The sequence below is a fragment of the Oncorhynchus clarkii genome, chromosome 6 (assembly GCF_045791955.1).
Source record: "Oncorhynchus clarkii lewisi isolate Uvic-CL-2024 chromosome 6, UVic_Ocla_1.0, whole genome shotgun sequence".
Classification (NCBI taxonomy): domain Eukaryota; kingdom Metazoa; phylum Chordata; class Actinopteri; order Salmoniformes; family Salmonidae; genus Oncorhynchus; species Oncorhynchus clarkii.
The window spans coordinates 51,309,325-51,333,819 of NC_092152.1; the positions used below are offsets into that span (position 1 = coordinate 51,309,325).

Here is a 24,495-nt window from a genome sequence, read left to right on the forward strand (position 1 = left end):
TTGCTCCCAAAGATGAACCAGACTTGTGGAGGTCTAGAATTTATTTTCTGAGGTCTTGGCTGTTTTCTTTAGATTTTCCCATGATGTCAAGCAAAGAGGCACTGAGTTTGAAGGTAGGCCTTGAAATACATCCTTAGGTACACTTCCAATTGGTCAATTAGCCTATCAGAAGCTCCTAAAGCCATGACATAATTTTCTGGAATTTTCCAAGCTATTTAGAGTCACAGTCAACTTAGTTTATGTAAACATCTGACCCACTGTAATTGTGATACAGTGAATTATAAGTGAAATAATCTGTCTGTAAGCAATTGGGGAAAAATGTCTTGTGTCATGCACAAAGTAGATGTCCTAACCAACTTTCCAAAACTATAGTTTGTTAACAAGACATTTGTGGAGTGGGTTAAAAACAAGTTTTAATGACTCCAACCTAAGTGTATGTAAACTTACAACTTCAAATGTATTTGGCTAAGGTGTATGTTGACTTCCAACTTCAACTGTATACACTAGGCGGTGTCAGAGGATGGCCCAAAAGATTAAGGACTCCAGTCCACCAAGTCATAGACTGTTCCCTCTGCTACCGCACGGCAAGCGGTACCAGAGTCGAGGACCAAAAGGCTCCTTAACAGCTTCAACCCCCAAGCCATATGATTGCTGAACAATTAATCAAATGGCCATCCTGATTATTCACAATGACACTTTATTTTTACACTGCTGCTACTCGCTGTTTATAATCTACGCATAGTCACTTTACAAATTACCTCGACTACACATTGACTCGCTACCGGTACCCCCTGTGTATAGCCTTGTTATTGTTATGTAGTTTTGTTGTGTTACTTTAATTTACTTTAATTCACTTTAGTTTTTTGGTAAATATTTTCTTAAACACCATTTCTTGAACTGCATTGTTGGTTAAGGGCTTGTAAATATGCATTTCACTGTATTCGGCGCATGTGGCAAATAACATGTGATTTGATTTTGATTTGAAATCTTATTTTTCAACTTGTTTTCTTTCAGGGACTAAACAGGGCAATTGATGCTTTGGCAGGACAAATCCCTCTTTCCCGATTGGTGTGGAGGTAAGAATTTGTATCATTATCTGTTTATTTTTTTGTTGAAATTCAGCTAGCTGTTTTTTGCTCCATTTAGGCTTGCTTGCTAGCTATCCAAGAAATTTGTTGTGCAGGGTGCTGAGATCTAAGCAGGGCATGAGACTGCAGACCTGTAGATGGGGCTAACAAGCTAACTTTTGGCCTAGCATCGCAGTGGGCTCTAAGCCTGGCAGGCTAGGATGCTGCGTACCCAATAAGGAGGGGGTCTGCGGTCCATGCAGGGCAGGATATATTAGACCTACTTAAGGGTCATGACAGACTTGGCTTACTTGGAAGGCAAGGAACTCAAAACATGACCCTACTTGAAAGGAAGGGAACTCTGACCCTACAAGGAAGGAAGGAAACTCTGACCTTACCGGGAAGGAGTGGAACTCTGACCCTACCCGGGAAGGGAACTGTAACCCTACCTGGAAGGATGGGAACTCTAAACCTACCATGTAGGCAGGATAAACTGGACCTACATGAGGGGCAGGACACTCAAAGCCAGGACACTTTACATCTGCCGGGTAGGCCCAAAACTGTAACTCTAACCCTACCGGGAAGGAAGGTAAGGGGATCCCCTATGAAATTGACAAAATTAATGGCATATTATTGGCATTGGGCCAACCATATACACAATCGCAAATACCATTCAATTGGGCGGCAGTTGGTCAAAACCATATAGCAAATGGAACATGTCAGATGCTCGGTGTTATAAACCAAAAATCCAAAAGGGGGCGAGCGCACTCCACTGTAGGATTTCATATGTGAAATGGTCTGAAAGTCAGGTCTCAAGTGTGAAATCTTAAAAATGTTAAAACCTCGTAAAACGTGTGTTTTGGACCGTTTTTGTTAAATACATTTTTTAGTCAATTATACATATGTAGGAACGGCATGGACATAGATTTGTCTTATTTTATGCGAGTTTGTCATAAGGCCTATGTTTTGTCCATTTGCCATATATGATCAAAGGAAGTCGGGTTCTGAACCCAAAAGTCACAGAACTATGTCCAACTGGCATAGGAAATGTCCAAATATATATAAGTTGTGGCAGACCAGGGGGTTGGGTCAAAATGTTTACACAGATTAGACACGGACAGATTAAGATTAGCTCAGTTTCAAAGGTGTTTATTAAACTAATGGTTAAAAAGAAAATAATAGGTCTCCCCCATGAGACCCTCTCTGGGATACCGTCTTCTGGGCTCGGGGTCTTGCCGTATCCTGTGGGGATCAAAAACTGAACTCACTCCTGTTATGTCTGTAATTATCCCCAACTTTACGGGAGTCCTTTCTTCCCCCAGTCTCTCCCCTGTGCACTGCCCCTTTATGGGACTCGTACAGCTGGTGAGAAATCCGCCCTTGATTACTCACCAACCCCAATCAACCCCAAATAGCCTTGGTTGGAGAGCCCGTCGAGACCTGGCATGTCCAGCAGAGGGAGCCATTGCCTAGTGATGTATACTCTGTCTGTCACCAGGCCTTGATGAGTCTCCCCCTGGTGGCTGACCTGCTGTATGCCTCAAAGTATTGAAAGTACTAAATCATGGTGTTATGTCCATTAGCCATATATGATCATAGGAAGTCAGTTCTGTTACTTTTGTGTTAGGAACCTATGTCCAAATGGCATGTGAATTGTCCAAAAGGCTTATATAAGTATTGAACGTACTAAATCAGGATGTTATGTCCATTTGCCATATATGATCATCAGAAGTTTGCTTCCAAACCCAAAAGTCAGTGAACCATGTGCAAATGGCATATATCCTGCCCTACAAAAAGTGTTGGGGCACTGTAAAGTCGATGGAGAATAAAAGCACCTCCTCCCAGCTGCCCACTGCACTGAGGATAGGTAACACGGTCACCACTGATAAAGCTATGATAATCGATCATTTCAATAAGTATTTTTCTACGGCTGGCCGTGTTTTCCACCTGGCCACCCCTACCCTGGCCAACATGTCAGCACCCTCTGCCGCAACTTTCCCAAGGCCCCCCCCCAACCTTCTCTTTTCACCCTAATCCAGACAGCAGATGTTCTAAAAGAGCTGCAAAATCTGGATCCCTACAAATCAGCTCTCTTTCTAAAATGATCTGCCGAAATTGTTGCAACCCCTATTACTAGCCTATTCAACCTTTCTTTTGTATCGTCTGAGATCCCCAACGATTGGAAAGCTGACATGGTCATCCCCCTCTTCAAAGGGGGAGACAATCTAGACCCAAACTGTTACAGACCTATATCCATACTGCACTGCCTTTCTAACATCTTTGAAAGCCAAGTTAACAAACAGACCACTGACCATTTCAAATCCCACCGTCCCTTCTCCACTATGCAATCTGGTTTCCGAGCTGGTTATGGGTGCACCTCAGCCACTCTCAAGGTCCTAAACTATATCATAACCACCATCGATAAAAGACAGTACTGCGCAGGCGTCTTCATCGACCTGGTTAAGGCTTTCTACTCTGTCAATCACCACATTCTTATCGGCAAACTCAATAGCCTTGGCTTCTCAAATGACTGCCTCGCCTGGTTCACCAACTACTCCTCAGATAGAGTTCAGTGTGTCAAATTGGAGGGCCTGTTGTCTGGACCTCTGGCAGTCTCTATGGGGGTGCCACAGGGTTCAATTCTTGGGACGACTCTTTTCGCTGTATATATCAATGATGTCGCACTTGCTGCTGGTGATTCTCTGATCCACTTCTAAGCAGACGACACCATTCTGTATACATCTGGCCCTTCTTTGGACACTGTGCCAACAAACCTCCAAACGAGCTTTAATGCCATGCACCACTCCTTCCATGGCCTCCAACTTCTTTTAAATGCTATTTTTTTAAATATATTTTTTTATCCGTTATTCTACCAGATAAGTTGACTGAGAACACGTTCTCATTTACAGCAACGGCCTGGGGAATAGTTACAGGGGAGAGGAGGGGGATGAATGAGCCAATTGTAAACTGGGGATTATAAGGTGACCATGATGGTACGAGGGCCAGATTGGGAATTTAGCCAGGACACCGGGGTTAACACCCCTACTCTTACGGTAAGTTAAACTAAGTGGTCTTTTGCTCTTCAACCGATTGCTGCCCGCACCCTCCCGTCCGACTAGCATCACTGCTCTGGACGGTTCTGACATAGAATATGTGGACAACTACAAATACCTAGGTGTCTGGTTAGCCTTTTAAGGTATAGGGGGCAGCATTTTCACTTTTGGATAAATAGCGTGCCCAATTTCAACTTCCTGCTACTCATGCCAGGAATATAAGATATGCATATTATTAGTAGATGTGGATAGAAAACACTCTGGAGTTTCTAAAACTGTTTGAATCATGTCTGTGAGTATAACAGAACTTATGTAACAGGCAAAACCCTGAGGACTAACTGTTCAGAATTATTATTATTTTTTTGCCCCTGACTGCTCCCTCAGTTGTCTTTGCCAAGGGATTTTTGATAGGAACCATTTTTCAGTTCCTACCACTTCCACTGGATGTCACCAGTCTTTGGAATTTGGTTGAGGTTATTCATTTGTGCAACGAAGAAGAAGCACATCCTGGAACAACGTTACACTATTGAGAGTTGCGCAAGACGTAAAAAGGAGCATGGTTTGTTTACTTGCTGTATTGAATACAGATTGCCCCGTCTACAATTTGATAGATTATTAACGTTTTAAAATACCTAAAGTTGTATTACAAAAGTAGTTTGAAATATTTTGGCAAAGTTTATAGGCATCTTTTGAAATGTTTTGTAGTGACGTTGTGTTTTTGTAGGCTGTTTTTTTCTGGATCAAACGCGCTTTATAAATGGACATTTTGGGTATATATGGACGAAATTAATCGAAAAAAAGGACCAATTGTGATGTTTATGGGACATATTGGAGTGCCAACAAAAGAAGCTCGTCAAAGGTAATGCATGTTTTATATTATATTTCAGCGTTTTGTGTAGAGCCTGCAGGTTTGAAATATGCTACACTCGTTATTGACATTGTGCTATCATCAGATAATAGCTTCATAATGCTTTCGCCGAAAAGCTTTTTAAAATCTGACATGTTGGCTGGATTCACAACGAGTGTAGCTTTAATTGAGTATCTTACATGTGTGATTTAATGAATGTTTGATTTTATCATTATTTGAATTTGCCGCACTGCATTTTCCCTGTTTATTTTCCAAGTGGGACGCAAGCGTCCCCTATATCATAAGAAGTTAAACTGTAAACTCTCCTTCCAGACTCATATTTAGCAATTCCAATCCAAAATGAAATCTAAAATCGGCATTCCTATTTCGCAACAACGCCTCCTTCACTCATGCTGCCAAATATACCCTCGTAAAATTGACTATCCTACCGATACTTGACTTCGGCGATGTCATTTACAAAATAGCCTCCAACACTCTAGTCAGCAAATTGGATATAGTCTATCACAGTGCCATCCATTTTGTCACCAGTTCTCTGCTGCCAGTGACTGGAACTAATTGCAAATATCACTGAAGCTGGAGTCTTATATCTCCCTCTCTAACTTTAAGCATCAGCTGACAGAGCAGCTTACCAATCAATGTACCTGTACACAGCCAATCTATAAAAAGCACACCCAACTACCTCATCCCCATATTGTTACTTATCCTCTTGGTCTTTTGCACCCCAGTATCTCTACTTGCACATCATCATCTGCACATCTATCACTCCAGTGTTAATGCTAAATTGATTTTTTTTGCCTCTATGGCCTATTTACTGCCTTACCTCTCTACTCTTCTACATTTGCACACACTGTACATGGATTTTTCTATTGTGTTATTTGACTGTGCGTTTGTTTATAAGTAACTCTGTGTTGTTGTTTTTGTCGCATTTCTTTGCTTTATCTTGGCCAGGTCGCAGTTGTAAATGAGAACTTGTTCTCAACTGGCCTACCTGGTTAAATAAAGGTGAAATAAAAATTTAAAAAATAATGTTGAGATGGCCTGAATCAACCAACTGAATCAAAGAAGGTATTTTTGTCATGTTTGATCATAGGAAGTCAGAATTTCTCGTTGGTGTTGATTCAACCTGTCAATTTCATAATGGGAAGTGCTAATGGATATGTATTGGCATTGGACACTGTCAACTTGCAGAAGAGCATGGTCACACTGACAATATAGCAAATGTGTAATGGACATTGTCCAAAAGGAATATTTTGGCAACATGTTAAGACTGGCAATGTATTATTAATATCGGACAATGTCCATTAGCAATACATTTCAATGGGCATTTACCATCATGAATTGGACATGCTCCAATATATTGCTGAAATTTCCAATTGACTTGCTCATTGAACTCGGTACTGCCGAGCAGTGATAGTGGTTCCTCTCCTTTGCTCGTTGGTGTTGATTTCAGCCTGCCCATTAGGTGTTGGTAAATCCCTAGTTAAATGTATTGTAAATGTACACTGTCCATTAGCAATACTTTACAATTGGCATTTACCATCACGATTTGGACATGCTCTAATATATTGCTGAAATTCCCAATTGACTTGCTCATTGTTCTCGGGATGGCCGAGCAGTGATAGTGGTTCCTCTCCATCGCTCGTTGGTGTTGATTTCAGCCTGTCCATTTGGTGATGTTAAATCAATGTTTAAACTTATTGGAAATAGACACTGCCGCTATGACCCAGGTTGTCACAGGAAGCTGAGAGTAAACAAATATCCTCCTTGGGACACCCTTATACAGACTCCTGAGTTTCAAGTCTTTACATTAAGAACTGATGGTTGAATGCAATGTTTTTCACTAATTGTAGAGTGAAATCCCAAAAATGTTTGGGTCAATGTAACCACTTCCGGTTACTCCAGGAATTAAAATCAACACATGTCATCCTTATAGTGGCCTGATGGATTGTTATTGAATATGATTGATATGGCAATCATAATCCACATAGGCATCAGGTTGAAGTTGTGGCAGCAGGCAATGTTTCCCTATGGAGAGAGATGTCAATGTCTACTGTTAGAAGAAATACTTACTGTTTTCACTGTTAAGGGTTAGTTCAACATGGTCAAGGGTAGGCTTGCACAGACCGGAAAGACCTTAGGAACGTTCCTGGGATTGAATTGTGTTTCTAGCCTCAACGGTTTTGCCGCTGTCACCCAAAACAGCCTCAAATTTAGGTCAGGCTTCATTTTGGGCCTACTTTTTTGCACTCTTGCTGCGGTGCTAAAAGAGTTGCAGGCCATTGCTTCAAATCCTATTGCTTCTAACTTCAATATGCTCTTTAAATAAATAATACCTACAACACTTTTAACATCACATTGCTCAACACTAGTGAGACTACAGTAGGCCTACAGTATATCGAAAAATATGACATGACTCTCCACCAATAATTACATATAGAGGCCGGCACAGGTATCGAACCTGCATCTGTTTGCACTGCGGGAGCTCCCATCCACTCCGGACCCCCATCCACAAAGTCACAAAGTATCAAAATACAGTGAAGTGTTGGTAAAGGTATGTTGTCCTGCTAATAGCCCATAATGTCCCGGGCAGGATAACCAAAACATGTATTTATTTAAGACTATCAGAAAGAATGTTGGTACTTATTCATTTAGATCCAAAGCCATGAATGAATGAGTCACTCAGCTTTATGTAGGTGCCAGCTATATGACTGTGCCATCAACTTGATAATATATAATAATGCTTTTTGTGGTATTATTTGTTTTGTCTTTTCTGGTGGATTAAACTGAAATTGCAAACAATCACGTGATACAGCCAACCTAACTTAGAAATACATTTGACGATAGAATTCTCCCCATACCCTCCTTCTAGGCAAGTCTATTGTCCAGCTACCTGCTAATAGCCATAATTGCACAGTACAACGTGACTGTGTGTGTTTGAAAGAGTATTTAGTGAAAATGATATCCTGGTGATGGTTTTTATGTGGGATACAAATGAGAGGGAACTTTCCAGGGTGACACAGAGGCTTTTAACTTGTGTTGACAGAGGTACTGGGAAACCATCTATGGTGATGCTGAGGTTGTACTGTTTGGAGAGGTTGGATTTGGAGCCGATGAGCATGACCTCTTCTGTTAAGTTTTAGGAGGTTCATTCTCATCCAGCTCTGGATGTCTTGAAGGCAGCTGATGAGGGAGGTGGGAGGGAGGGGAGTGGTGGGTTTGTTGGGAGGTGTCATCTTGGTGTCATCTGCATTGCAATGGAAGTGAACTTTGATGTTTCATCTTTCCCAGGGGTAGGTCACGCACCCTGATCTGTGATTTTTCAGTTGCACAAACTGTTGATGGTCAGTGAGGTAGGAGGAAAACCAGGAGAGTGCAACACCCTTAACACCAAATAGACGTTTCATGAGGAGTGGGTAGGAGATGGTATGAAAGGCTGCATTCAGGTCGAGGAGGATGAGGATGGATAGCAGCCCTGAGTCAGCTGCATGGAGGGAGTTGTTACTGATTTTGACCAGGGCTGTTTAAGTGTTATGTTTGGAGCGGAAACCAGACTGGAATGGTTCGTGAAGGTTATGTGATTGAGTGGCCACAACCCACTCCAGTATTTTGGAGAGGAAGGGAAGCTTTAAGATGGACAGAAGTTGTTCATGTTCATGTTCATCTGAATTGCTTGAGTGAAGGTTCTGCAGGGAAGTTGTCAGGGGGCTGAAGTAGGAAGTTCAATGTGGAGAAGTGAACTTTTGGGTTGTTTTTACCAGAGTTGATTATGTCGGAGTAATAGGATGTTCTTGCAGCTGAGATGGCATTCTTATATTTTAACAGGTGATCTGTGTATGTTTGAGAGTGAACTACTCAACCAGTCTACTTGTACAAATGCTCAGGACGCCGTGCACTGGCTTTTAATAGGCGTAGCTCCGGGGTGGTCCAGGGAGCAGTGTGAGTGAAGTGTGAGTGGGTTTTGAGGGGAGCGAATGGGACTGGAGGAGATTGATGCCAATTTACGGGCTCCAAAGTAATTTTGCTATTGTGTCTGTTTTTTCGTGTTATTTGTAACTTATTTTGTACAAAATATTTCTGCCACCTCCTTTTATGACCGAAAAGAGCTTCTGGGTATTCAGACAGCGATTACTCACCTCGAACAGGACAAAGATTTTTTGCTTAACGAATAGTACGCAAAGGATTTACTTCAGACATCGGACAAGGCCCAAATCTCTGTCATTCGCATGAAGAAGAGACGGAGATATCGGGGACATGGGTCGGGGTGACTTGTAAGGATCCGACGGCAATTGGGAAATCCGCCTCTACCATCAGTCCTAATAGCCAACGTGCAATCATTACATAACAAACTGGATGAGCTCTGATCAAGACTATCCTACCAACGGGACATTAAAAATGGTAACATATTATGTTTCACTGAGTCGTGGCTGAACGACAACATGGATAACATACAGCTGGCCGGGTTTTCCGTGCATCAGCAAGATAGAACACTTGCCTCGGGTAAGACAAGGGGTCTGTGTCTATTTGTAAATAACAGCTGGTGCACAAAATCTAATATTAAGGAAGTCTCATGGTTTTCCTTACCTGAGGTAGAGTATCTCATGATAAGCTTTAGACCACACTATTTACAAAGAAAGTTTTCATCTATATTTGTCGTAGCTGTCTATTTACCACCACAAACTTATGCGGGCACTAAGACCGCATTCAACAAGCTGTGTAAGTCCATAAGCAAACAGGAAAATGCTCATCAAGAGTCAATGCTCCTAATGGTCAGGGACTGTAATGCAAGGAAACTTAAATCCATTTTACTTCATTTCTAACAGCATGGTAAATGTGCAACCTGAGGGAAAACACTCTATACCACCTTTACTCCACACACAGAGACACGTACAAAGCTCTCCCTGCCCTCCATTTGGCAAATTTGACCATAACTCTATCCTCCTGATTCCTGCTTACAAGCCTAAACTAAAGGAGGAAGTACCAGTGACTCGCTCAATGACGCAGATGCTAAGCTACATGAGTGTTTTGCTAGCACAGACTGGAATAAGTTCTGGGATTGTTCTGATGGCATTGAGCAGTACACCACATCAGTCACTGGCTTCATCAATAAGTGCATCGATGACATCGTCCCCACAATGACCGTACGCACAACCCCTAACCAGAACCCAAGGTTTACAGGCAAAATCCACACTGAGCTAAAGTGTAAAGCTGCCGCGTTTCAAGGAGCGGAACAAGCCGGACGCTTATAAGAAATCGCGCTATGCCCTCCAATGAACCATCAAACAGATAAAGTGTCAATACAGGAATAAGATTCAATACAGGACTAAGCCTACACTGGCTCCGATGCTTGTCGGATGTGGCAAGGCTTGCAACTATTACGGACTACAAAGGGAAGGACAGCCTGGAGCTGCCCAGTGATACGAGCCTACCAGACGAGCTAAATTACTTCAATGATCGCTTCGAGGCAAGCAGCACTGAAGCATGCAAGAGAGCACAAGATATTCCGGACGACTGTGTGATCAAATCAAATCAAATCAAATCAAATTTTATTTGTCACATACACATGGTTAGCAGATGTTAATGCGAGTGTAGCGAAATGCTTGTGCTTCTAGTTCCGACAATGCAGTAATAACTAACAAGTAATCTAACTAACAATTCCAAAACTACTGTCTTGTACACAGTGTAAGGGGATAAAGAATATGTACATAAGGATATATGAATGAGTGATGGTAAAGAGCAGCATAGGCAAGATACAGTAGATGGTATCGAGTACAGTATATACATATGAGATGAGTATGTAAACAAAGTGGCATAGTTAAAGTGGCTAGTGATACATGTATTACATAAGGATACAGTCGATGATATAGAGTACAGTATATACGTATGCATATGAGATGAATAATGTAGGGTAAGTAACATTATATAAGGTAGCATTGTTTAAAGTGGCTAGTGATATATTTACATCATTTCCCATCAATTCCCATTATTAAAGTGGCTGGAGTTGAGTCAGTGTCAGTGTGTTGGCAGCAACCACTCAATGTTAGTGGTGGCTGTTTAACAGTCTGATGGCCTTGAGATAGAAGCTGTTTTTCAGTCTCTCGGTCCCAGCTTTGATGCACCTGTACTGACCTCGCCTTCTGGATGATAGCGGGGTGAACAGGCAATGGCTCGGGTGGTTGATGTCCTTGATGATCTTTATGGCCTTCCTGTGACATCGGGTGGTGTAGGTGTCCTGGAGGGCAGGTAGTTTGCCCCCGTGATGCGTTGTGCAGACCTCACTACCCTCTGGAGAGCCTTACGGTTGAGGGCGGAGCAGTTGCCGTACCAGGCGGTGATACAACCCACCAGGATGCTCTCGATTGTGCATCTGTAGAAGTTTGTGAGTGCTTTTGGTGACAAGCCGCATTTCTTCAGCCTCCTGAGGTTGAAGAGGCGCTGCTGCGCCTTCTTCACAATGCTGTCTGTGTGAGTGGACCAATTCAGTTTGTCTGTGATGTGTATGCCGAGGAACTTAAAACTTGCTACCCTCTCCACTACTGTTCCATCGATGTGGATAGGGGGGTGTTCCCTCTGCTGTTTCCTGAAGTCCACAATCATCTCCTTAGTTTTGTTGACGTTGAGTGTGAGGTTATTTTCCTGACACCACACTCCGAGGGCCCTCACCTCCTCCCTGTAGGCCGTCTCGTCGTTGTTGGTAATCAAGCCTACCACTGTTGTGTCGTCCGCAAACTTGATGATTGAGTTGGAGGCGTGCGTGGCCACGCAGTCGTGGGTGAACAGGGAGTACAGGAGAGGGCTCAGAACGCACCCTTGTGGGGCCCCAGTGTTGAGGATCAGCGGGGAGGAGATGTTGTTGCCTACCCTCACCACCTGGGGGCGGCCCGTCAGGAAGTCCAGTACCCAGTTGCACAGGGCGGGGTCGAGACCCAGGGTCTCGAGCTTGATGACGAGCTTGGAGGGTACTATGGTGTTGAATGCCGAGCTGTAGTCAATGAACAGCATTCTCACATAGGTATTCCTCTTGTCCAGATGGGTTAGGGCAGTGTGCAGTGTGGTTGAGATTGCATCGTCTGTGGACCTATTTGGGCGGTAAGCAAATTGGAGTGGGTCTAGGGTGTCAGGTAGGGTGGAGGTGATATGGTCCTTGACTAGTCTCTCAAAGCACTTCATGATGACGGAAGTGAGTGCTACGGGGCGGTAGTCGTTTAGCTCAGTTACCTTAGCTTTCTTGGGAACAGGAACAATGGTGGCCCTCTTGAAGCATGTGGGAACAGCAGACTGGTATAGGGATTGATTGAATATGTCCGTAAACACACCGGCCAGCTGGTCTGCGCATGCTCTGAGGGCGCGGCTGGGGATGCCGTCTGGGCCTGCAGCCTTGCGAGGGTTAACACGTTTAAATGTCTTACTCACCTCGGCTGCAGTGAAGGAGAGACCGCATGTTTTCGTTGCAGGCCGTGTCAGTGGCACTGTATTGTCCTCAAAGCGGGCAAAAAAGTTATTTAGTCTGCCTGGGAGCAGGACATCCTGGTCCGTGACTGGGCTGGATTTCTTCCTGTAGTCCGTGATCACGCTCAATGTAGCTGATGTGAGTAAGACTTTTAAACAGGTCTACATTCACAAGGCCGCATGGCCAGACCGATTACCAGGACATGTAATCCGAGCATGCACTGACCAACTGGCAAGTGTCTTCACTGACATTTTCAACCTGTCCCTGATCAAGTCTGCAATACCAACATGTTTCAAGCAGACCACCATAGTCACTGTGCCCAAGAACACCAAGGTAACCTGCCTACATGACTAAAGACCCATAGAACACGCGCCTATAGCCATGAAGTGCTTTGAAAGGCTGGTCATGGCTCACATCAACACCATTATCCCAGAAAGCCTAGACCCATTCCAATTTCCATTCCACCCCTACAGATCCACAGATGGCGCAATATCTATTGCACTCCACACTGCCCTTTCCCACCTGGGCAAAATGAACACCTACGTGAGAATGCTGTTCATTGACTGCAGCTCAGTGTTCAACCCCATAGTGCCCTCAAAGCTAAGAGCCCTGGGACTAAACACCTCCCTCCGCAACTGGATCCTGGACTTCCTGACGTGCCGCACCCAGGTGGTAAGGGTAGGTAACAACACATCTGCCACAATGATCCTCAACACAGAGGCCCCTCAGGGGTGCGTGCTAAGTCCCCTCCTGTACTACCTGTTCACCCATGACTGCATGGCCAAGCACGACTCCAACAACATTATTCATTTTGCCCAAGACCCAACAGTGGTAGTCCTGATCACCGACAACGAGGAGACCTGGCAGTGTGGTGCCAGGATAACAACCTCTCCCTAAAATTGATCAAGACACAGGAGGTGATCGTGGACTAGAGGAAAAAGAGGATCGAGCATGCCCCCATTCTCATCGACGGGCCTGAAGGGGAGCAGGTTGAGAGGTTCAAGTTCCTTGGTGTCCACATAGCCAACAAACTGTTATGGTTCAAACCCATGAAGACAGTCGTGAAGAGGGTACAGCAATGCCTATTCCCCCTCAGGGGCCTGAAAATATTTGGCATGGGTCCTCAGATCCTCAAACGCTTGACAGCTGCTCGATCGAGAGCATCCAGACTAGTTGCATCACTGCCTGGAATGGCAACTGCTCGGGTTCGACCGCATAGCATAACAGAGGGTAGTGTGTACGGCCCAGTGATGACTGGAGCCAAGCTTCCTGCCATCCAGGACCTCTATACCAGGCGGTGTCGGAGGAAGGCCCTATAAATTGCCAAAGACCCCAGATACCCTTGTCATGGACTGTTTTCTCTGCTACCGGAAAAGCAAGCAGTACTGAAGTGTCAAGTCTACATCTAAAAGGCGTCTTAACAGCTTCTACCCCCAAGCCATAAGACTCCTGAACAGCTAATCAAATCAATCAAATGCATTTTTAAAGCCCTTATTGCATCATCCGATGTCACAAAGTGCTATACAGAAACACAGCCTAAAAGCCTAAAAACTCAAACAGCAAGCAGTGCAGATATAGAAACACAGTGGCTAGGAATAACTCCCTAGAAAGGCCGGAACCTAGGAAGAAACCTAGAGAAGAACCAGGCTTTGAGAGGTGGCCAGTACTCTTTTGGCTGTGCCGGGTTGAGATTATAACAGTACATGGCCAAGATGTTAAAATGTTCATAGATGACCAGCAGGGTCAAATAATAATATTAATTCCAGTGGTTGTTGCGGGTGCAACAGGTCAGCACCTCAGGAGTAAATGTCAGTTGGCTTTTCATAGCCGATCATTCAAATCAGTGTTTGAGACAGCAGGTGTGGAAGAGAGAGTCGAAACAGCAGGACCATGACAAGGTAGCACGTCCGGTGAACAGGTCAGGGTTCCATAGCTGCAAGCAGAAATGTTGAAACTGGAGCAGCAGCACGACCAGGTCGACTGGGGACAGCAAGGAGTCATCAGGCCAGGTAGTCCTGAGGCATGGTCCCAGGGATCAGATCCTCCGGGAGGTAAGGGAAGACCCCCCTGAAATGGACAAAATGAATGGCAACTTATTGCCATTGGGCGATACACAATCGCAAATACCAATCAAATGGACGGCAGTTCATCCAAACCATATTGCAAGTGGAGCATGGCAAATGCCATTTGTCAAACCCCAAAATTCCCAAAGATGACGAGTTCGCTCCACTGTAGTTTCATATGGCAAATGGTCACTAAATCATGACTCAAGGAAAAATCTAAAAAATGTTTCAAAAATTCATCACCCTCTAAAAAATCAAAGGTGCTTTCTGGACCGTTTTTCAATAATAATTTTTAAAAAATCGTCAATTATACGTATATAATAACCGTATGAACCTACATTTGTCTTATTTTATTGTGTTTGTCCATAAGGCCTATGTTTAGTCCATTTACCAAATATGATCATAAGTGGTCGGCTTCCGAACCCAAAAGTCAGTGAACCATGTTCAAATGGCATAACAAATGTCCAAATGGCATTTATACAGACCAAATGATATGTTACTGTCACTATGTTAATCCCTGAATCAACCCAGAAGGTCTATTTGTCATGTTTGATCATATGAAGTATTAGGAAGTAAGAATTTGATGCAATGAGAGATGTGGGATTTTTTGAAAAATGTCCAAAATGACCAGGGGCATCCCCAATTGGATGGGTATGAGTGGGGTGTGCTCCCTACCCGGACATAGACCCCTTGCACCCCCCTAAAGGTATTACAAGCCATTTTAAAAATGTGCTCCTGGTAACCTGTTCCGATCATTGCAATGTCTTACAATGGGCATTTACCCTCACAAATTTGACATTCTCTAATATACTGCAGAAATGCCCAATTGACTGGCCCGTTGAACTCGGGATGGCCGGGCAGTGATAGTGGTTCCTCTCCATCGCTCGTTGGTGTTGATTTCAGCATGTCAATTTGGTGATGGTTTAACATTTAAGTTTCATAGCTCTAGGTCTGACGGTTCTTTGATAGTTCAAACGCAGGAACTGTAACTATTGCAGGCTCTGTAGGTCTGTAAGCCCAACACTGTGTTACTCCATCCTGGCTATGTGTGTGTGTGAGTTTTTCTTGGACATCTGATTGGAGAAATTACTGATTTACAGTTCATGAGGGTTGCCTAATCACACATGAAGTTTTGGAAAGATGTGACCTTTCGTCTTCAAAGTCTTTTTTCCGTTTAGGAGAAATGGCCATGTCACTTTGGTGATGTTTTGTCCATTTGCAATAAGCAGCCAGTCGCCATCTGGAGGAATTTTCTGGAACAGTGGAAAAATGACCAAAACGTAAAAATGTAATAAAACGGAAACCAAGTGTCCAAGAGGCTTTATTTGATGACTTCCCGGAAGATCTAACCCTGGGGCACGACCTGAGGCTCTTGGACTATTTTTTAAACATTTGCGGACGAATAGTAAGAGGCCGTAGATTTGCAATATGGAGATCCTCATCAATCATACGGGAAATGCCATCGGCGTCCCTTTTGTAGGGGAGTTAGAGGGAGAGAGAGAGAATTAGAGGGAGCATACTTAAATTCACACAGGACACCGGATAAGACAGGAGTAATACTCCAGACATAACAGACTGACCCTAGCCCCCCAATGCATAAATACTGAAGGCTGAGACAGGAGGGGTCGGGAGACACCTTGGCCCCGTCCGACGATACCCCCGGACAGGGCCAACCAGGTAGGATATAACCCCAAAGCACAGCCCTCACACCACTAGTGGGATATCAACCTCTTGAATCTAGGGGGCACTATTTTCATTTTTGGAAAAATAACGTCCCCAAAGTAAACGGCTATTTTGTCAGGACAAGATGCTAGAATATGCATATAATTGACGGCTTAGGATAGAAAATACTCTAAAGTTTCCAAAACTGTAAAAATATTGTCTGTGAATATAACAGAACTGATATTGCAGGCGAAAGCCTGAGAAAAATCCAATCAGGAAGGGATTCTTATTTAGAAAGCTCTGCCTTCTTCAGCATCCCTATTGAGCAGTGAATGAGATAGCAACCAGATTCCTTTTTCTATGGCTTCCCTAATGTGTCTAGTGTCACAATACATAGTTTCAGGCTTTTATTTTGAAGAATGAGCCTGAAGGTCAACAATTGCGTCAGTGGTCAGCTGAAGTCTCTCAGAGTGTTTTGTGCGTAAAGGACAAATGCGGCCATTGTTTCTCTCTATCCTACTAAGAAGCAACCAGTCCCGGTTGATATATTATCAAATAGATATTTGAAAAACACCTTGAGGATTGATTATTAACAACGTTTGCCATGTTTCTGTCGATATTATGGAGCTAATTTGGAATATTTTTCGGAGTTGTAGTGACCGCAATTTCCGGTCGATTTCTCAGCCAAACGGAACTATTTCGCCTACAAAAACAACATTTTTGGAAAAAGGAACATTTGCTATCTAACTGGGAGTCTCATGAGTGAAAACATCCAAAGCTCATCAAAGGTAAACGATTTAATTTGATTGCTTTTCTGATTTTCGTGACCAGGTTGCCTGCTGCTAGCTAGTCATAATGCTATGCTAGGCTATCGATAAACTTACACAAATGCTTGTCTTGCTTTGGCTGTAAAGCATATTTTTAAAATCTGAGATGACAGGGTGATTAACAAAAGGCTAAGCTGTGTTTCAATATATGAATAGGAATATTTTCTAGTAATATTTATGTCCGTTGCGTTATGCTAATTAGTGTCAGTTGATGATTACGCTCCCAGACCTGGGGTGGGTAGTATCAAGAGGTTAAAACACCAACTTACTACCCTGAAACAAGGGTGAGTATAGCCCACAAAGATCTCCCCTATGGCACAAACCCGAGAGGGGTGCCAAACCCAGACATGACGATCACGTCTGTGACTCAACCCACTTAAGTGAAGCATCCCTCCTAGGGACAGGATGGAAGAGAGCACAAGAAAGCCAGCTACTCAGCCCCCGTAATAGGGTTAGAGGCAGAGAATCCCGGTGGAGAGAGGACAGCTGGCAGAGACAAGGGCGGTTCGTTGCTCCAGTGCCTTTCCGTTCACCTTAACACCCCTGGGCCAGACTACACTCAATCATTGGACCTACTAAAGAGATGAGTCTTCAATAAATACTTAAAGGTCGAGACGGAGTCTGCGTATGCCACATGGATAGGCAGACCATTCCATAAAAATTGAGCTCTATGGGAGAATTCCGTGCCTCCAGCTGTTTATTTAGAAATTCTAGAGACAATAAGGAGGCCTGCATCGTGTGACCGTAGCGTATGTGTAGGTATGTACGGCAGGACCAATTCGGAGAGATCGGTAGGAGCAAGCCCATGTAATGCTTTGTAGGTTAGCAGTAAATCCTTGAAATCAGCCCTAGCCTTTACAGGAAGCCAGTGTAGAGAGGTTAGCACTGGAGTAATATGATCAAATTATTTGGTTCTAGTCAATATTCTAGCAGCTGTGTTTAGCACTAACTGAAGTTTATTTAGTGCTTTATCCGGGTTGCCGGAAAGTACAGTAGAACATTGCAGTAGTCTAATCTAGAAGTGACAAAAACATGGATGAACTTTTCTGCATCATTTTTGGACAGAAAGTTTCAGATTTTTGCAATGTTTTGATGGTGGAAAAAAGCTGTCCTTAAAATAGTCTTGACATGTTTGTCAAAAGAGAGATCAGGGCCCAGAGTAACACCAGGTCGTTCACTCTTTTATTTGAGACAACTGTACAACCATCAAGATTAATTGTCAGATTCAACAGAAGATCTCTTTGTTTCTTGGGACACAGGACTAGGATCTCTGTTTTGTCCGAGTTTAAAAGTTAAACATTTGCTGCCATCCACTTCCTTATGTCTGAAACACAGGTTTCCAGGGAGGGAAATTTTGGAGCTTCACCATTTTTCATCAGAATGTACAGCTGTGCATCATCTGCATAGCATTAAAAGTTAACTTTATGTTTCAGAATGACATCACCAAGAGGTAGAATATATAGAGAAAACTATAGTGGTCCTAAAACGGAGCCTTGGGTAACACTGAAACTTACAATTGATTTGTCAGAGGACAAACCATCCACAGAGACAAACTGATATCTTTCCGACAGATAAGATCTAAACCAGGCCAGAACTTGTCTGTGTAGACCAATTTGGGTTTCCAATATCTCCAAAAGAATGTCATGATCGATGGTGTCAAAAGCAGCACTAAGGTCTAGAAGCACGAGGACAGATGCAGAGCCTTAGTCTGACGCCATTAAAAGGTAATTTACTACCTTCACGAGTGCAATCTCAGTCCTGTGATGGGGTCTAAAACCAGACTGAAGCCTTTCATATACATTCTTTGTCTTCAGGAAGGCAGTTAGCTTTTTCAAAACTGTTTGTGAGGAATGGAAGATTCGAAATAGGCAGATAGTTTTTTATATTTTCTGGGTCAAGATTTGGCATTTTCAAAAGAGGCTTCATTACTGCCACTTTTAGTGAGTTTGGTACACATCCGGTGGATAGGGAGCCATTTATTATGTTCAACATAGGAGGGCCAAGCAGAGGAAGCAGCACTTTCAGTAGTTTAGTTAGAATTGGGTCCAGTATGCAGCTTGAAGGTTAGAGCCAATTACTATTTTCATGAATGTGTCAAGAGATATAGTATTAAAAAACTTGAGTGTTTTCCTTGATCCTTGGTCCTGGCAGTGTTGTGAAGACTCAGAAAAACTGAGCTTTGGAGAAATACGCATATTTATAGAGGAGTCCATAATTTGCTTTCTAAAGATCTTTTCGTCAAAGATGTTCATCGATTTATCACTGCTGAAGTGAAAGCCATCCTCTCTTGGGGAATGATTTTTAATTAGCTTTACGACAGTATCAAAAATACATTTTGGATTGTTCTTATTATCCTCAATTAAGAAAATAGGATGATCGAGCAACAGTGAGTACTCTTCGATATTGTACGGTACTGTCTTCCCAAGCTAGTCGGAAGACTTCCAGTTTGGTAGGGCGCCATTTCCGTTCCAATTTTTCTGGAAGCTTGCTTCAGGGCTTGGGTATTTTCTGTATACCAGAGAGCTAGTTTCTTATGACAAATGTTTTTTGTTTTTATGTGTGCGACTGCATCTTGGGTATTACGCAAGGTTAGGTTGTTAACCGATTTTTGTACTCCGATGTCCTTGGGTAGGTGGAGGGTGTCTGGAAGGGCATCTAGGAATCTTTGGTTGGTCTGGATTTTATAGCACGGCTTTGATGATCCTTGTTTGGGGTTTTGTTGCGATTAAAAATGTAATCAATTGGTGGTACGATGGTCAAGGATGATGAGGGAAAACGTTAAGATCTACAATATTTATTAGGTCCAGAGTATGACTGTAGCAGTGGTTAGGTTCACAGACAACCCACTGATTCGATGATGGCTCAGAAAGCCTTTTGGAGTGGGTCTGTAGACTTTTCCATGTGAATATTAAAGTCACCAAAAATTTGAATATTATCTGCCATTACTACAAGGTAGGAATTCAGGGAACTCAGTGAGGAACGCTGTATACGACCCAGGAGGCCTGTAAACAGTAGCTACGAGGAGATTACCTTTATAACAAGTGATTGAGTAGGCTGCATAGATTCCATGATTAGAGGCTCAAAAGACTAAAACGCAGTCATTTTGTTTTTTGTAAATTGAAATTTGCCATCGTAAATGTTAGCAACACCTCCGCCTTTGCGGGATGCGCGGGGGATATGTTCACTAGTGTAACCAGGAGGAGAGGCCTCATTTAACACAGTAAATTCATCAGACTTAAGCCATGTTTCAGTCAGGCCAATCACATCAAGATTATGTTCATTGACGATATCTGCCTTGGAAGTCTGGGATCTAACATTAAGTAGCCCTATTTTGAGATGTGAGATATCACAATCTCTTTCAATAATGACAGGAATGGAGGAGGTCTTTATTCCAGTGAGATTGCAAAGGCTAAAAATACCATGGTTAGATTTGCCCAACTTTGATTGAGGCACAGACATGGTTTCAATGGGGATAGCTGAGCTGACTACACTGCCTGTGCTAGTGGCAGACTCCTCTAAGCTGGCAGGCTGCTGCCTGGCCTGCACCCTATCTCATTGTGGAGCTAGAGGAGTTCGAGCCCTGTCTATGTTCATAGTTCTAGATGAGAGCACCCCTCCAGCTAGGATAGAGTCCGTCACTCCTCAGCAGGCCAGGCTTGGTCCTGTTTGTGGGTGAGTCCCAGAAAGAGGGCCATTTTTCTACAAATTATTTTGCGAGGGGCAGAAAACAGTTTTCAACCAGCGATTGAGATGTGAGACTGCTGTAGAGATAATCACTCCCCCTAACTGGGAGGGGGCCAGAGACAACTACTCGATGCCGACATCTTTCTAGCTGATTTACACACTGAAGCCATGTTGTGCTTGTTGACCTCTGACTGTTTCATCTTAACATCGTTGGCTACCCGGACTATTTGCATTGACCCCCCCCCCCTATTTTTACGCTGCTGCTACTCTCTGTTTATCATCTATGCATAGGTACTCTACCTATACCTACATGTAATACTTTAATTACATTGACTAACCTGTGCACACGCACGTTGACTCTGTACCGGTACCCCCTGTATATAGCCTCGTTACTGTTATTTTTATTTATTTATTGTTTATTACTTTAGTTTTTTTTGTAAAAACTTTCTTAACACTTATTTTTTTTAAGACTACATTGTTGGTTAAGGGCTTGATAGTAAGCATTTCACTGTTGTATTCAGCGTGTGTAACAAATAAAATGTAATTTGATTTAATATCCAGGGCAGAGCAAAGGCAGTCATTGATTTGAGTGATGAGGTCAGAAGGGGACTGGGAATCAGGACTGGGGTATGTATTAATAAGGCTCATGAGATCAATGGGTTTTCTGTTTTAAAAATGTCTAAAGGAAATGGTGAGTTGGACATTTTGCTTGGAAAGGGGGGCTTTGTGATGAGAGATGGGGAGCTCAACATCAGTTATATTGCAAGGAGCAATATATACCAGCGGAGCAGACTAAATCGAAATGTGACCTGTAACATTTTGAAAGATATCAAGACCATAGATTGATATAAAGACAGCAGCAAAAGTACATTTTCCAATAGCGTCAACGTGGATATTAAAATCATCTAACAGTACAATGGGAGACATGGCACAGACATCGTTAATTTAATATTTTTTATTTTACCAGGCAAGCCAGTTAAGAACAAATTCTTATTTACAAGTATGGCCTACACCGGCCAAACCCGGACGACGCTGGGCCAATTGTCCGCCACCCTATGGAACATCAAATCAATGCCATTTGTAATAGAGCCTGGAATCAAACCAGGGTGTCTGTAGTGCCGTCTCTAGCACTGAGATGCAGTGCCTTAGAATGCTGCGCCTCTCGGGAGCCCATTAATGAGGACAGTTCAGATAAAAACAGCTCAGATGGCTTAAATAGTCTATAAATGGTTCCAATTATCAGCTGCTTTTGGACGCTACTGCAAATCCACACTAATCAAACTCCTGTTTCTTTCAGGCCTTTCCTGAGTTGGAGATTGGAGTTAAAAGAGTGTTTGTACTGGTTTGTCTTGAAAGTGGGGAATCCTCCTTTCTGACTGTGCCCACCCTTCACACAATGAGCAAAACATCCCTGAAAGTTACATGCTGAACCACCATATTTTTTAGATCAGCGATGCCAAAACTCGATTCTGGGGACGCCAAAGGGGTGCAGTTTTTTTAAACTTCAATACACAGCTAATTCGAACAATCAAAGCTTGATTATGAGTTGATTATCTGAATCAGCTGTGTAGTCGTGTTAGGGTATAACCCCAAAAAGTCCAACCCTTGTGGTCCCCAGGACCGAGTTTGGGAAACATTGGTAGACTCAGCAGTCAGATCAAACAAGGGCCTGAAATAAACAGGAGCTTGACTAGTGGGGAGTTGCAGTAGGGTCCAAAAGAAGCTGGCCAGTGGTAGAACAGGCCAAGTGAGGTCATGGTTCTACAGTGCATTAGGAAAGTTTTCAGACCTCTTGACTTTTTCCAAATGTTGTTAAGTTACAGCCTATTCCAAAATTTATCAAATCGTTTTTTCCCCTCATCAATCTACACACAATACCCCATAATGACAAAGCAAAAACAAGTTTAGAGAAATTCTTGCTCAAGGACACATCAACAGATTTTTCCCTTTGTCAGCTCAGAAGTTGAACTAGCAACCTTGCAGCTACTGGCCCAACGTGTTACCCGCTAGGCTACGTGCCACCCAAGGAGCTTCAACTTTCAAGGAACACGACCATTTTGAATAGATACCACTGTATTCTTATGGTCCTCATTCAAACCAATGTTATTTTATCCATATTTAGAATTCTTATAAACTCAGAAAAAAACATTCTCACTGTCAGCTGCGTTTATTTTCAGCAAATGTAAATATTTGTTTGAACATAACAAGATTGTATGAACATAAACATTAGTAAATATTTTTATGAACATAAGATTCAAAAACTGAGACATAAACTGAACAAATCCCACAGACATGTGACCAACATAAATTAAATAATGCGTCCCTGAACAAAGGGGGATCAAAATCTAAAGTAACAGTCAGTATCTGGTGTGGCCACCAGCTGCATTAAGTACTGCAGTGCATCTCCTCCTCATGCACTGCACCAGACTTGCCAGTTCTTGCTGTGAGATGTTACTCCACTCTACCACCAAGGCACCTGCAAGTTCCCTGACATTTCTGGGGGGAATGGCCCTAGCCCTCACCTTCCGATTCCAACAGGTCCCAGACAGGCTCAATGGGATTGAGATCGGGGCTCTTCGCTGCCATGGCGAAACAAGGACTTTTCTGTCCTCCTCATGCACTGCACCAGACTTGCCAGTTTTTGCTGTGAGATGTTACTCCACTCTACCACCAAGGCACCTGCAAGTTCCCTGACATTTCTGGGGGGAATGGCCTTAGCCCTCACCCTCCGATTCCAACAGGTCCCAAACAGGCTCAATGAGATTAAGATCGGGGCTCTTCGCTGCTATGGCGGAACAAGGACTTTCCTGTCTCACAGGAAATCACACACAGAACGGGCAGTATGGCTGGTGGCATTGTCATGCTAAAGGGTGATGTCAGGATGAGCCTGCAGGAAGGGTACCACATGAGGGAGGAGGATGTCTTCCTGCAATGACACCAAGTCAGTCCGATGATACTGTGACAAACCGGCCCAGACCATGACAGAACCTCCACCTCCAAATCGATCCCACTCCAGAGGACAGGCCTCGGTGCAACGCTCATTCCTTCGACGATAAACGTGAATCGGACCATCCCCCCTCGTGAGACAAAACCAGGACTCGTCAGTGAAGAGCACTTTTTGCCAGTCCTGTCTGGTCCAGCGATGGTGGGTTTGTGCCCATAGGTAACGTTGTTGCCGGTGATGTCTGGTGAGAACCTGCCTTTATAACAGGCCTACAAGCCCTCAGTCCAGCCTCTCTCAGCCTATGGCGGACAGTCTGAGCACGGATGGAGGTATTGTGCATTCCTAGTGTAACTCAGGCAGTTTTTGTTGTCATTCTGTACCTGTCCCGCAAGTGTGATGTTCGGATGTACCGATCCTGTGCAGGTGTTGTTATACGTGGTCTGCCACTGTGAGGACGATCAGCTGTCCGTCCTGTCTCCCTGTAGCTCTGTCTTAGGCGTCTCACAGTACGGACATTGCAATTTATTGCCCTGGCCACATCTGCACCCTTATGCCTCCTTGCAGCATGCCTAAGGCACATTCACGCAGATGAGCAGGGACCCTGGGCATCTTTATTTTTGTCTTTTTCAGAGTCAGTAGAAAGGCCTCTTTAGTGTCCTAAGTTTTCAGAACTGTGACCTTAATTGCCTACCATCTGTAAGCTGTTAGTGTCTTAATGACCATTCCACAGGTGCATGTTCATTAATTGTTTATGTTTCATTGAACAAGCATGGGAAACAGTGTTTAAACTCTGAAGACCTGTGAAGATATTTGGATTTTTATGAATTATCTTTGAAAGACATGGTCCTGAAAAAGGAATGTTTATTTTTTTGGCTTAGTT

The 24,495-nt window shown here is 43.4% G+C and overlaps 1 protein-coding gene across 1 annotated transcript in view; it reads left to right on the forward strand.

Moving 5' to 3' along the window:
- LOC139411278 (mitogen-activated protein kinase 8 interacting protein 1b) overlaps nt 1–24,495 on the forward strand; it is a 127,176-nt gene that overhangs the window by 20,201 nt on the left and 82,480 nt on the right. The window contains exon 2 of the mRNA XM_071157348.1: nt 1,015–1,076. Coding sequence (XP_071013449.1) covers nt 1,015–1,076 — 62 coding nt within the window. The remainder of the gene's footprint in view (nt 1–1,014; nt 1,077–24,495) is intronic.